Source organism: Trachemys scripta, chromosome 19 (genome assembly GCF_013100865.1).
Source record: "Trachemys scripta elegans isolate TJP31775 chromosome 19, CAS_Tse_1.0, whole genome shotgun sequence".
NCBI lineage: Eukaryota > Metazoa > Chordata > Testudines > Emydidae > Trachemys > Trachemys scripta.
The window spans coordinates 14,711,405-14,726,772 of NC_048316.1; the positions used below are offsets into that span (position 1 = coordinate 14,711,405).

Sequence of the window (15,368 nt, forward strand, 5' to 3'; positions counted from 1 at the left end):
CTGGGAAGGGTGTGGGGGGGAGAGAATCGATCCAAGTTACGCAACTTCAGCTACGTGAATAACGTAGCTGAAGTCGACATATTTAGACCTACTCACCACAGTGTCTTCACTGCGGTGAGTCGACTCCTGCCGCTCCCCCATAGACTCCGCCTGCACCTCTCGCGGCGGTAGAGTACAGGAGTCGACAGGAGAGCACCCGGGGATCAATTTATCACATCTACACTAGAAGCGATAAATCGACCCCTGCTGGATCAATCACTGCCCGCAGATCCAGCAGGTAGTGTAGACAGACCCTTAAAGGGTAGTTTAAGACACACAGGTAGCACAATACCATTGCGTGAAGGGGTGGCAAAATGGAGCTAGCCAGCTCCTGAATAGAGTTGGTGTTGCACAGTTCATGCTTGCCTCACACGGGGCTGGTCACTTAGTGTCTCTGGACGGCTGTTCCTCCTCTGTAAAATGGAGATAATACCATTGCTTTACCACACTGGGTGTTGAGGATAAATACAGTGAACACTGAGACACTCCCACACTACAGTAATGGGGACCAGAGCAGAACCAGAGAGAATCCGATTGCTTGGGTGTGTCGGCTAGTACATCCTTACTCAACAAAACGAAGTGAGCCAGCTTTTAGTAAATCAGAAAATTTTGCCTTTAATCTGTACTTGAGCAATATACAAAAATCCATTCTCATAGTTCATGGCACATCTTTGCAGCATCTATTGCACTAAGTATTCAATTAAAAGAGACCGACATTTGGTTTGACCAGGGCAGGAGCCCCACAGAATGCTCTGAAGTAGGAAGGAAGAGAAGATTCCCTACTCAGTTTCTACAGAATCCAAGGGAAATTAGGAACATCTGGAGCGTTACTATGGATGCAAATGCTACAGGTCATGTGACTTTTCTAATATTCAGGCACTGCAGATGAGGTAAAACCATGGGTAAGTCAACAGATGGATTGACCGCTCTCCAAGGAGGGTTAAAGTATCACCAGAAAGGAACTAGAATTAGTGCACAGCTAACGATAGGAGAAGCCTCCCTGGCACTTACCATGTGCAACCTCCAGCCAAGAGTTTATTACTTTCAATGTAATTTAACTGCTATGGGGGGTGTTTTCTCTTTACGTTTACTGGAGGAAGGTATTGGATTGGTAGCATTAAGGAACAATTGACCACATGCTCAACCTGCATAAGTTTGGCAAGAATTGCTTGTCTACACTTACAGTGCTGTAGCGCATAATGAAGATGCTACCTATGCCGATGGGGAAGCTCTCCTGTCAGCAGAGGAACTCCACCTCCCTGAGAGGCGGTAGCTATGTTGATGGGAGAAGCCCATAGCATGGTCTACAGTGGGGAGTAGGTCAGTATAACTAGCAATAGTTATACAGACATAGGCTTGGTTTACATTACCAATTTAACGCCATCAAAGTCAGTGGAGCTATGCAAGTTTGCACCTGCTGAGCTAACCCTCTATCCAAATAGGTATATCACAAGCAGCCATAGTAAAATCTTCGGACAATGTTTGCTAAACGTCTCTTGAAGGAGCACCTCTCAGACTCCAGAGGTAACCAATATTCATTCAGTCCCAGGCCTCCAAGTGCCCATGATGATAGCATCTTTCTAGCTGGACTCAAACTTATTCACTTCATCTCGGCCACTAAACAACCACCATTGGTAAAGCTGTATCTGCATCCAGAGCGATCTAGAGTTGGAAGTCTCCATATACCACTGCCTACCCTGAGCTATGTAAGTCCCCATCTAGCATTAAGCCCAATGAGTTTTGTACAAAGTAGCCACCTTGATAAAACCAGAGGATTCTCAAGTAGCAAGCTTCTTGGATGGAGATGGTCTCTGCTACAGGGGTGGGAACTGACACTAATGTATGACGGCAAGGGGAAAATCACTGAGCTATCACCCCAGTGCAAAGACACCCAATACCATGTAGCAGTTGGCTCCATACCAAAGAGCTTGACAATAAAAGCTGTAAGGGAATGAACCCAACTCATTCGCTGCTCATTCTCCTGCTGATCTTCTCCCTGTGAAGGCTAATCACAGCCTGCCACCTAGAGGATAACTGCCATCTCATTTAGCCAACAGGCACGAAAGCAAGTTCCTGGAGGAACAAAGTACAGGGAAATCCTTTGCCAGACGTGTTCTAGATCTTAAAGGCAGGAGAATTTTCATCAGCCAGACCAGAGAGTCTGTACCACAGAGGGCAGGAGAGTTTGGGACCCTCAACTACTACAGGTAGGATTTCTTGACACAGCTCGCTGGAGTGAAGTTGCGTGCTTTAACAAGACAATCAGTCCAGTTCAATGAGAGCTTGTTTAATTCCTTTACACTTACAGATGAAAGCATTTTCTATTGCATAGTCAGTTTCAGATACCATAGTTAAGTATCTTCCCCTCCCACTAAAGATCTGGTAGCGCTACATGAAAAAGCCAGTCCAATTAATCTCTTTAAGAACAAGATTGGACTTTGCAGGGTCAGGCAGTTTCTGTGCTTATGGTGGAAGCAACCTTCATCTAGTAGCTAGATTTTCTTTCAGAACAACTTTCTCCCTACCCCGCATCCAGAACTGGATGGACAAACAATCCTCCAAGGTCAGAGTTCACAGTTTTACTTTTCTCCTACAACCGTTAATATTGCTAGCATACCAAACAGAGCACCATTTCTTCTAGTGCTTCAAATTTTACTGATATACAGGAAGAGGAAACCAAGAACCACTAACGAAGACTTTGGCAATTAAGACAAAAGGACATTTGTATGTTTCACGTCTACACATGTTCTAGTACCAATGTAGGATGATTAAGACATCTAGGATCACTTTTCAAAGCTCATCTCACTCAAATGTTCTGTTTAGACTTTATTCTGAGTAAGGGTTCCCTCCCAATCCTTCACTTTTTAAAGCTTGATGCAGGTCCAAACACTTGAGTGATGTCCAATGCTTCACACCATCAAGTTAAGAACTATGGAATTTGGCCCTAGTTTTTAGGCCAGGCTCCTAATCTTTGTGGAAAGCAGCAAAGAGTTCAGACTCTATTTATCAATCATACTGTGTGGTGCTTGGTGACCTTATCCAAGCAGAATTTAAGCTAGGAAAAGCTTGATTTAGGAGGAATAAAGCAGGCAGGTCTCCCAGTGCTTCTTGGAGGCTCGTTCCCAGGATTTTTGATCCATTGGCTACAGGTACTTAGTTTGGAGATTAAAGACAGTCAAGTTCCCTTTTTGGACTCTAGCCCTTAATGCTCAGGAGCGAGGTGGAGGATGGTCCGAACACCAGCACATCTTTGTTACTATACAACAGAAATCTTACACCTGCTTATGGTAAAAGATCACCTTATTAAACCTCACCAGATTGGGCAAATCCACCCGGCAACCTCAGGAATACATTGGCATCTCCCTATTATTACTGAAGCAGCATTGTCAGAAGGGGAACTCAGTTGCCAGCAGATCAGAGCATCTACAGACTTAAGAGTTCACCCTCTCTGTGCAAAAAACAAGCATAGACCCAACCATCCCTATCTCCTCTAATAGTCAGCAGCATTTAGCATATGGCTTAGTGCAACAAAAGCAAGAGCAGCTCTATCTGGACTATAAGTTACAAGTGGGGAGGGAAAGGAATCTAACATGTCTGGTACAGCATTCGGCTGATTAGCTTTGAAAGGGAGTTGGGAATTTTGTCCTAATCTATTTTAATTTAAATAGAGAAAGAAGAGTTCCTGAGTTGGGAGCAGTTAAAATGTTCCTGCACAGTAATTTAAAATAAGAGCTCTTCCATGCTTGAGCTTAGTAAAATGTAAGAGTTAACTTAAGTAATATTGTGACACCTCCAAGCAAAATTCACACAAGGTGTGTGGGGTGATGGATCAAGGTTGACTAGATTCTGTCTCAAGATAGTAAAAACAAGTGTCAACCTTTTCACTTTGCTTAACCTTGATTGCCCATCCCTCACAAGCTTGGCTGATGTTCTTTAGTGTTACTGAAGAGTTGTTCTTCCCACAGCAGGAGAACCAAAAACAACTTAGCATATGCTAAGAGAACCCCATAGAAACATTGTTTAAAAATAGAGGGGTGCTGGGGAATCTGCTTTGAAGATGGCTTTGTCTGAAAGCTCAGTGCCCTTCCTGATCAGTCTTATTTGCCATTCACCTATTCCATCAAAGAACACACAATACATCAGTCATATGTTCAGAGCTGCAAGGGTCTTCACCAGGGTGACTTGTGTATCCGAGTCTGTCTCGCTCCTGTTGTTATCTGCATTGTTACTCCTGCTGACCAGGACTTTCTGCCGGTGCCTTTCCTCTTGCCGCTTCTTCTTCTCTAGCCGCTGCTGCTCCTTCCTTTGTTTATTGGATACCTTAAAAGGAAGAGTCCAACAGTAAATACACCTTCAAACAGCCCTAGGTAGGACCCTACCAAATTCACGGTCCATTTTGGTCAATTTCATGAGCATAGGATTTTAAAAAAAATCATAAATTTCATGATTTCAGCTATTTAAATCTGAAATCTCAGTGTTGTAATTGTAGGGGTCCTGACCCAAAAAGGAGTTGTGGGGGCGGTCACAAGGTTATTGTAGGGAGGGTTGTGGTACTACTACCCCTTACTTCTGCGCTGCTGCTGGCGGCGGCTCTGCCTTCAGAGCTGGGCTCCTGACCAACAGCCACTGCTCTCTGGCCGCCCAGCTCTGAAGGCAGTGAAGAAGTAAGGGTGGCAATACTACAATCCCCCTAAAATAACCTTGTGACCCCACCTGCAACTCTTTTGGGTCAGGACTCCCAATTTGAGAAACGCTGGTCTCCCCTGTGAAATCTGTATAGTGTAGGATAAAAGCCCACAAAAGACCAGACTTCATGGAGGGAGACCAGATTTCATGGTCTGTGAATTTGGTAGGGCCCTACCCATAGGCCCTGCTCAGAAGACGGAGGAATATGTTGTGTTCTATAGCATAGGGAGGCAAACGGGATGATATTAAAGCACAAGGTTACAAAGCAGAGGCCTGAACGGACACACACAGCCACTCTCCCAGGATTTTAGCATCTTCTTGTTTTGAGAAACAAGAGGCCACATGATAGTGTAACATTCTTGTTCCCCATTGTCAGAAGAGCATGATCGACACAGATCAGATCCCAGCAGTACAGCTAGAAAATTCAGGGAGTGCATTTCTTGCAGCAATACAGCAAGTTTGTATACATGGGCAAAATGTTTCCAGGATTAAATCTTAATCAAGGAGTTCACCAGAATTTCAGAGTTCCACTGAACCTACAGCTGACCTGCTCCCAGCCCTCCCGATGGATACCTTTGGGAAATGTTTTTTGTTGGTTTGATTCTCTTCATCCGGACTAGCCTGTGTCTTGTTGTTTTCTGTTCCATCCTGATGCAATCCCTGATTTCCAAAGATTCTGGTGCCACTTCCATTCTCCTCCCACAAAGCTGAGCTCTGTGACTTCTTACTTTTGGCCTGGGTTTCATATTCCTCTTCAGAATCTATCAAGGGAAGAGATTTCACTCAGACACTGATACAATCCATCTCTTGGTTACAGAATGTCACTGGGTTCCCCCAATGGGCTTTCTGCAATGTTTTAATTTTGGGGGGTGGCATATGGGGCTGCTCAGGGTAACCAGTTTATGTAGCCCAGAGAGATTTTTTTGGACCCCTCAAATTTCACACCCATTGCAAGGTTCAAAAGAGGACCATATGTACAAGAATGCACTTGACCCTTGTTGCCTTTCAGTAGCAGGCTTTTATTAACTTTGTGGGGAAGAGATCCTCAGGACCTAAACGTCTCAGGTGAAGGGACACCAGAGGCCTGAGTGAATTGCAGGTTTAGAATCAATTAGATCAATTAGTAAACACTGAAAATCCATTTGTTTGAGGGACTGAATGGCATCGTAATCTGAAGTGGAGCCTTGTAAATGTTAAGTCATCAGCACAGGTTGGTTGGGGCTAGCTGCTCGCTGTCCTGGAGGAAATCAGTTGGTGGGCTCACTCGAGTTCCTAGCATAGTCACTGAAACCAGCTTCACAGATGGCACCACACTGGAAGCCTCGGCCGAGTCACCAAGCATTGATCGGAATAGAAGTTTAACCTTATCCCCTCACAGGTGATCCTTTTAAGCTAGGGCGGAAGCACCCTGGTGGGACATCTGAGGAGAAGCTTGCACTACTACTGCCAGTGCTATCCCTGTCATGTGGATAAGGAGAGCACCTCTGTCTCCAGTGCCCTCCTGCCAACATTTTTCAGAAACAAGAGTATTTAAAAAATCCTCCATTTACTTACAGATTCTTTTCACTTCGTTCACTTGGAGAACAGCAAATATCGCAGAATCAATATCGTAGTTCTTCACTTCCAGAATCTGAATGATTAAATCAACATCCTAGCCACAAATAGAGATGTTAATACTTGGGATAGATTTGAACCTCTCAGACCTGTTCAAACAATTATCTATACATTCTAGCTAAAAGCAAATCTTGTTTGGGGAATTCTTATAAGCTTACACGTTTCTAGTTTTCGGTAGGGCAGAGTAAGTGACAAATCTGATTTAAACTCAGCAGCCGAATCAAAAAACTCAGTTGACTGCACAGTCATGCACATGAGTCTGATGTGCTAAGGTATAGCCCGCATAATCGAAGCACTTCAGCGTACTAGAGAGAGTCCCTGCTCTGTCTGTATGTACCTCAGCACTATAGAGCCCGATTCTTGGTTGGCCCCTAGAAACTACTATAATACAGATGACAATCTACAGGGACAGTGCAGCGGCTAATTACAGCTATTTAACAATGATGGCCAAAGTGACTAGAGATTTTGGGTGCCCACCTTACGATACCTTAAAGGGCCCGAATTTCAGAGACTGGATGCTCCGCGCTTTCTGAAAATCTGGCACCTTCAAGGGCCCTCAAGCTGGACACGCAAAAACCCACAAATCTAGTCATTCCTGAAATACACTTCCTCTGTCACTAACGTACCTGTATTATGAAGCATATCCCTTGTAAGCCCTGACCAGTGCCTTGCAGCTCTGATGCTGAAACTGCTCATCAGCATCAGGCCACCAACCATTTGCAGGTCAACTTTCATGTGATAAGAGGTGCCCTTCATTGTGTGCATCACTCCGAAATGAAGACAAGACTAAATACTGACCGAACACCCGGTTGCATTACAGACTTTTTGTACAGCATCTTCCACTTCATCCTGTAACTCCTCTTCAGATTCGTCCTTCTGTGGCTTAATTTTCTCCCTCTGATTAGATTCATTTTTACACAGCATCTGCAGTGACAAGGAAACCAGGAAAAGGACCAGCCTGGGTCAAACCAGGGTCCCATAGCATATGAAGATACTGTCATTTCAAGACATGACAAAGGAAACCTAGTGCTGACCATTGAACTTGGCTAGAGAATTAAATACCTTTGCCTGGGGTGTCCTTTATTTAAAAAAAAGGAAATTGGATAATTTTCCACTGTTGCTCGAGTCTTGCATTATATGGTGAAAAGCTTCTGATGCTATAGGATTATGTATAGCAAGCAGACTTCATAAAAGAAAATGTCAAGGACTTAACCTCACTTACAAGTTGCATGTTGTACAACTGAATGCACCGTGACTCCAGGACAGCTCACTCTAACCCTCCATAGTTAATGAGGGACAGTGATGGCTCAGGAGTGAGGCTGTTTCACCTTCATCTCCCCCCTTGGTTTTTTACATTGGAGGTGCATGCACATCACATGTTTACGAGGTTCAAGGACATTTGGGCCCTCAGCACTGATCAGAGCCAGGACTAGAATTCAGTAGTTCCCGCATCCCAGTCCTGTAAAGGTAGAAACTTTCTCCAACCGCCTGCTAAGTGGACATCACCAACTATAATGACCGAGGGATATTTATGTCCCCAATGCTCAACATCAACACGGTCTTCAATGCCGCACACGCGGCACTGTCTCATTGACTACCACTTTTGACACATTCAATCAAATCGAGCTGGCAGAAACTGGAGACCCAGACTCTGGTTTGATGCCCACACCAGACCAGAGGAGGTCATTCTGTCATCACCGACCTCTGTTTGAAGATGTGCGGGAGCTTCAGAGTTGTCATTTATTCTCCGCACGCTATCGTAGTGCTCTCCATACCGATAGGCGATGTGAAGTTCCCTTGCGTTGCTTTTATCCGTGCCTCGAATCTGAGGAAGATGGAGAGATTCCCAAAGAGGCCTTGGAATTGAATCAACTTTACATTCTGAAGAGCATTTGAATTTTTTACAAGCAGTGCTTAAGATTAATACAAAACATTGACCTAGGAAACTACCTAGATAGCTAAGACCTTTAACTAAGGAACATCTATAGCCAGTAATCCAGATGGACCTAAAATAATATCCATAATATGCAAGCTATAGTGCTAGGAAGCCACGTCAGCTGCTTGATTCTTATGACTTTACAAATGCAGTGCTGGTCAATTTGCTCTTTAATACTAGAGCAGGGCTGGAAAACATTAAAGAAAACCAAAGTTTTCATTTGTCCCAGCCAAAGCTTAGCAATATCTGTAGAAAAGACACCTAGCCTGGGAATTAGCCGCATCTATGGATGTAACAGCTGCTAGAATAACTCCAGCTCTAAGTATAGGTAGGCACCCTGATATTTTAAGTTACTTAAACTTTTTTACATAAAAGATGTTTAAGATCCCAACTCTGAAGTAGAATCAGACCCATTTTCATAACTGAATATTTGTAAGTCAGCTCCTCCTTTACTTACCTGCCAAACCAGATGACCAATACCCAAAGCAGCACAAAGAATGCTCACCCCTCCACATTTCTGAAAGCAACTAAGAGCATTTTCCTGCTCTCCTTTAGACTATATCTATAGCTGAAGTATGCATTTGTCCTGTTAAGGATTTGAGATCTCAAATAAGTGTCCTCCATTTATTTCTTTTAACAACTGTTCACCTTCAAGTCACCAATTCAACAACTTTTCATTTACCTCTCCATTCACATTCCATTATTTTTAAGTTGGTCAACATGCCGGACGGCAACAAGATTAAGCTTCGCTAGCTTTACTTCTACATTCCTTTGCAGGAGGGTGAATGGCTACAGATCCTGCAGTTCCAAGAGGGCATCCTGATAGGAAAACATGGACAAACTCTACCTAACAAAAGGGAAGCTTCCTGCTGACGCAGTGGGGCTGTATATAGAGTTTTGCTACAGGAAATGTGACAATATGCAGAAAGTAATCAAAACTCACCTTTATTCAGGAAACAATTAGGGTGCTAATTTGTACTGTAAATAGATCTTGTTAATGAAAGCACCTTAAGCCAAAGGAGAATGGCAAAGGCATCATTAGGCACAAAGCAAACCCGGTAATTCCATGTGTAATAGGCATCTCAAAAAGTATTTTTCCTAATAAATCAAGTGGGCTGATCCAAATCCCAATAGTGTCAATGGAAAGATGTCCGGTGACTTCACTAGGCTTTGGAGCAGGACAAAAATGATTGAGAAATAAGAGTGGGAGGCATTAAGCACTTGCTCTACCAGGTTTTCTCAGGTTGGTTGCTTTGTGCTTAAGGTGGCTCTCTTACAAGTCAACCCCCATCTGGTTCTATTGCTGAGACCAAGTGAAGCATGGAAAATAAACTCCCCTAAAGACAGTCTCTCTGAGGCACAATGGCAGTTGTAGGGAAGAGATCTACACGGCTGCCCCAAAATACTTGTTCTGTGGTAGAACTTCCATCACCAGGGCTGTCAACTAGCACCTTTCATCAGCACTACATTCAGCCACACAAGACAAGGAATCTCATCATAAGGGCATTGAAAATGGTCCATGAATGAGGGAACACTCAGACAGTAATTGTTGAGGTGATACATGATGTACTGATAAGAGTGAGCACATCAACTTGCACATCCAGCTCAAAACAATAACCTGCATAACAGATCCATGAACTCCTGCATAGTGGCTGCCTCTACATGCTCTGAGAAACCAAGTACAGTAGAACCTCAGAGTTACAAAGACCTCGGGAATGGAGGTTGTTTTTAACTCTGAAATGTTTATAACTCTGAACAAAACATTATAGTTCAGTTGTAAACTTTTGAAAGAACATTGACTTAACACAGCTTTGAAACTTTATTATGCAGAAATACAATACTGCTTTCCTATTTTTTTTAGTCGTTTACATTTAACACAGCACTGTACTGTATTTGTTTATTTGGTCTCTGCTGCTGCCTGATGGTGTACTTCTGGTTCCAAATGAGGGCTGTGGTTGACTGGTCAGTTCAGCTATGGTAGAACCTCAGAGTTATGAGCATTATTCTTGCTGGATTCGTAACTAGCTAATTTAGCATAGTAGAAGAATGCTTTTTCTTTAGAATGGGTGGGTTAGCTACCTAACTTATGTAGGGTCATCTAAACTCTAAATACACTTTTCTGGTTCTGAAATCCATTCAACAGTTTACTTTACAGCATGCTGGAGTGCATTTAAAATGCCAGTTAGACCTTCCAATTGGTAAGTGTTCTGACTCCTCAGTAGACCTAATCTATGCATTTTGTTGTACTATTTGGGCTACTAAATGTTGTATTAAAGAGCTACTCCTTTATATCCACCTCACTAAAGCACAGACACACAGATGAATGATCCAGGACTGAAGATGCACGCTCATATGCTGCTCCTCTGAATACAGAGAGGGAAGGTTCAGTACGGATTCATTCACTATGAGAATCCCTAGAGATAGCTCATTCTTCTGTCATCTCAGACTTTGCCAACCTCCCAAGGGAAATGGTTAACAGATATGCTTGCTGTTGTATTACAGAAGATTGAGGCAAGCTAACAACAAGCTCTCAAACATCTCAGTCCCTGCATAGTCCACGTTCTCATGCTGGTGACATTTACCTGAATGTCACTCAAAATCCCGCTAGCAAACGTGGCAAGTGCAAATACACAGCACATGGTACATCCTAACAATTCATTGATTTCAGTAAAACAGCAGTAGCTTTCAAAGCAGTTCAGTAGTAGTTAAATAGGACACATCTTAGGAAATATAGAGAATTCACACAGGGGATCAACCCGACTGATTACTGCACATCCCAGAAGTTCTACGTCCATGTAGCTAACCCAATACTGCTCTGGCCAATGCTAATTTGGCCTGCAGAGTTACTGCAAGAAGTTTACGGTTCTATCCACTCCATGTCACCCACAAAAACACTAACTCAGTCTGCACTTCCCCAAAACACCGACTGATGGAGCTTCACACACAAGGCATCCAAGGACCCTGCCACAACACCCACTCCTACGTTAAGTTGACAGCCTTACCACGCTTATTTTTAACTCCTAACGCATGTCAGCGCCAAAAACCTTCCCCAACCTTAACTCAATCTAATATCGACAGTCATTCTACACATATGCCTGATCCTCAGGTGATGTAAGTGTCACCTCAATGGAGATGTCAGTTTACACAAGATGATCTGGCCTGACATGCTTAAGTTTCAGATGTTCAATAGCTGTTTATTAGCCTAAATTACAGTGTCTTATCCCCCTCCTCCTTGCTTATGTTTTGGGAGAAACTTTGCAGGAGGGAGGGGGAAGCAAAGAGCCACTCAGCATCATACCAAAACCTAGCCAAGAGTAATTTAAAAACAAACAAATACAGCAAATTTAACACCATCCGTATTAGTCAGCAGGAACCCAGACCAAGATAGGAAAATTCAGTGGTGATTCTTACCTGCCACAGAGGGGCATTGAGCTGATGAATAACCACATTCATTTGATTGTTCCTTGCAAATGCCACAATAGCATCATTGCCAGCAAATGTACCAGGCTTCGCCAAATTGGCAACTAAAAAAAAAAAAAAATTCAGAATGGATACAGAAGAGGTTAGAGATTTGGATTTGACACCTACAGAAACACTGGTGGCCAAAGAGAACCACACCTCAACAAGCCTGACAGACAAATGTGATTATTCATGTTGGAATTTGGACATAAAGATTAAGAGGGTCTTTAATCGCCATAGAAAATGCTTCTACCACAACAGTCTCCCCTAACATATGTGAGGTTGTCAGCTCAGCAGTAACTCAAAGAAGCATGCCATGTACTGAATCACTAAAACCGCTTCCTGTATCACCTGTATGTTACTTAGGGGTTTCTCCAGGCTCTTATAGCAAAGTCTAGATGAGGCTCTGTTTTTGCTCTTATCTAGAGTTAGCATTATATAATGTTATCGGGCAAGGCTTCCACTTAATCTGAAATCCTACTACAACTAAGCAGCTTAGGGTGAGATTTTTCAAAGGAACCCAAAGAGTTGCGAGGGCACTCATTCACTAAAATTCAGTGGGAGTCGGGCACCTAACTCACAATGAGTCTACATTGCAGATGGATGGTGCAATTCTCAACTAGGGTAGACATACATGTGCTAGCTCTGATCAGGCAAGTACATTAAAAATAGCAGTGTGGCCCCGAGAGCACAGGCAGCGGCTTGGGCTAGCTGCCTGAGTACAACCCAGTCCAAGATCCTCGGTACGCATGTGGGCAGCTGGCCTAAGCCACCACCCATGCCACTGCAACCACACGTACATCTACCTGACCTGGGAATTACACCTCAGTGCTACAGTGTAGATATTCCCTTAGGCTTCTTTTGCCTCTCCAAACTGCTCCCATATTTGGGCACATACCAAGACCAGTTAGCAGCTCACGTTCCTGGCCTCCCACCCTCCCCTAACGCCTTTTTGGTGGAAAACTCTTTAGTATCTACAAATTGCATCTGAAGAATGAATAGCTACTCTAAGGTAGCTTTGGGATGGGGAAATGGAAGGGCGAGAGGTTTGGCTAGGGGATTAATTACACAATAACTCCTTCTGCCAGCATCCCACGGTTTCCGTACCATGTCTCTCAAAGGGAACATCATCCTCAACAAAAGGTTCAAAATCCTCCCTCTGCTTTATCATGTAATCCACTGTTTCCTGGCGGTATTTGAGGTGGTTTCTGGAGTGCCCCTCAAGCTGGTCACCAAGGGCCCGGAACAAACAGTTGCTGTAGAAAGACAAACACTTCAAATAAGTCTGTCTGACATGTATTTAACATTGGTGAAAGATACCCAATTAATGCTGAAGTCTGTGATTTACAGATAGGAAGTAAGCTTCCCTGCACGTCAGGCCTGTAGTGAGAGGAACACAACCTCCATGCTCACTCAATGCTCAGCATCTCTGCTGCAACTGAAAGTGTTTACCTACTAGCAGCAACCAGTGTACTGCTTTTAGTGAAATAGACACGTATCCACTAAGAACAAGATAGAAAACCACTGACTAGTCTCTCATGGGCCAACAACTGTCCTTGAAATCAGGGGGATTTGGGCACCTAATTCCTTTAAATCTCTTCAAAAATCCCAACCAAGAAAGAAGATGGGATGCTACAAATAGCAAGTTATTGAATAGTGACACTTTCCACACAGTCAACTATTCTGTTAACCCTTTGGGGAGGGGGTGACTACTGCATTAAGGGATAACTTATATATATATTTTAAATAATTTGAATGTTCTCTAACATGATAATCTCTTTAAGGGGTTGAGTCACTCAACCTGCCCACCTCAATCAAGTACATATTGTGACATTGTGTCTTTAGCATATATATATGTATAAGTTATAAAAACTGAACTATTTATCAGGCTAGAGAGCATTCGACTGCTATTGAAAATACAGGTAGCAAGACTGATGGGAACATACCAGAGATTAAAAAGTCAATGAGACACCTAACAGGCACAGGCCAATATAAAATATGAGGGTCAGTCCACCACTGAAAACCTAATCTCCACCTGCTGGAACAGAAAAGGAGGCTGAGATTCCCACCACTGTGGCCTCGGCTACACTGGTGCTGTACAGCGCTGCACAGCGCTGCAACTTGCTGCGCTCCGGGGTGTGAAAACGGCCCCCACCCCCAAGCGCAGCAAGTACAGCGCTGTAAAGCGCCAGTGTAATCAGAGTCTGCGGCGCTGCACACTCGCTCGCAGTGCTGCAAGCTATTCCCCTCGGAGAGGTGGAGTACATACAGCGCTGTGAGAGAGCTCTCCCAGCACTGACAGAGCGACTACACTTGTGCTTCACAGCGCTGCTGCGACAGCGCTGGGAAGTCCTGAGTGTAGCCAAGGCCTGTGATGTCCTGGGACCCTGGTTCAGGGGCCTCCATCTTCCAGATCTCCCTCTAGCCAATAAAAACCTGATAAATATGAAGGCTGCCCTCCCCAGACAAAGGACTCCTATGGATGCTAGAAGGAAGGAACGCTCCCCCAACCTCTACCCCAGTGCTTCTGATTTTTGGGGGTGTCTCCACACTTGTACCCCTGCCTCAGCTTGGATTTTGGGGGCTCTCTCCTTTGACTCAACTCCATTACTTGCCTCTGCTGCAGCTCAAAGCTTTCTAAAACAAAAAACACACACACAAAAAAACAACCCCAAAAACTGTAAAGTGAAATCGGCAAGATTCTTGCCAGTTTCACAGTTGCAAAAGTGACTTATCCTATTATAATCAAGGGGATAGACTGTGACCCAATAGTTTTACAAGACAGCCTACATGCACCCTCCCTCAATCCTCAGCCTCTAGACAAGCTGTATTAACACTTCCTACAAGGCTGCAGAATCGAAGCACGTCCGCGTCATTTTCAGCGTTGTTTGTGGACAGTACATGAACCACGTGGAGGCACAGGGGCGGCAGGAGTGCCTGGGGCAGAACTGAGTGCCAAAGGGGGCTGTGAGCCTGGAGCTAGTGTGCGGTGCAGAGGAGCTGGATGGCTGGGGCAGGCTGCCCAGGGGCAGGTGAGTGGTTTGGGGGCTGGTACCTGGGTCCAGGGGCAGGGCTGTGTGCACAGGACAGCAGGAGCCGCAGGCCTGGGTTGCACCCCCAGGGCCGTGTGCCCAGCACTGGGGGGCGGAGCTGGGTGCCCGGCAGGGCAAGGGGCGTGGCACGGGAGGGAGGGGGCCCGGCAGGGGGCGTGGCTCGGCAGGGAGGGGGCGTAGTGCGGGGGGGGGCCCGGCAGGGGGCGTGGCACGGGAGGGAGGGGGCGTAGTGCGGGAGAAGGGCCCGGGAGGGGGGCCCGGCAAGGGGGCGTGGCCTCGCCTCCGCGCGCTCACCCGTCGCCCGGCACCTCGCGCAGCTTGAGGCCCAGCGCCTGCAGCTGGTTGCCGAAGCTCACGAACTCCTGGGCCGCGTCGCCGCCGTCCTCCGGGGGCGCCCGGTTCCTGCGCTCCTTGGCCAGCGCCCGGCGGGCCGCCCGCTCGTCCCGCTTCCGCTCCAACTCCGCCTTCTTGCCCCCGCCCCCAGGCCGCGCCTTGGCCGCCTGCCTGCGGGACATGACCCGGCTACTGCCCCGAGCCCCCAACGCTACCGCCCCGCTACACCGGCTGCTGTGCGTCCTGCG

At 45.4% G+C, this 15,368-nt stretch overlaps 1 protein-coding gene across 1 annotated transcript; it reads right to left on the minus strand.

Annotated features, from left to right (window-relative positions):
* Window positions 1-634: 634 nt before the first annotated feature.
* On the minus strand, window positions 635-15,366 carry OTUD3 (OTU deubiquitinase 3). The gene is made up of 8 exons (XM_034753232.1): window positions 15,082-15,366; window positions 12,842-12,990; window positions 11,687-11,799; window positions 8,042-8,164; window positions 7,138-7,263; window positions 6,280-6,376; window positions 5,299-5,486; window positions 635-4,359 (listed from the first exon to the last, which is right to left on the minus strand). The coding sequence occupies exons 1-8, from the start codon at window positions 15,300-15,302 to the stop codon at window positions 4,183-4,185; spliced, it is 1,194 nt and encodes a 397-aa protein (XP_034609123.1). The 5' UTR covers window positions 15,303-15,366; the 3' UTR covers window positions 635-4,182.
* Between the last annotated feature and the right edge of the window lie 2 nt (window positions 15,367-15,368).

Coding starts and splice junctions, on each gene's coding strand:
- OTUD3 (XM_034753232.1), bottom strand. CDS start 15,302: ATGTCCCGCAGGCAGGCGGCCAAGGCGCGGCCTGGGGGCGGGGGCAAG. Junction 12,991..15,081: donor CGCGAGGTGCCGGGCGACGG/GTGAGCGCGCGG, acceptor GTCTTTCTACAG/CAACTGTTTGTTCCGGGCCC. Junction 7,264..8,041: donor CCGCACATCTTCAAACAGAG/GTCGGTGATGAC, acceptor TTGTCACTGCAG/ATGCTGTGTAAAAATGAATC.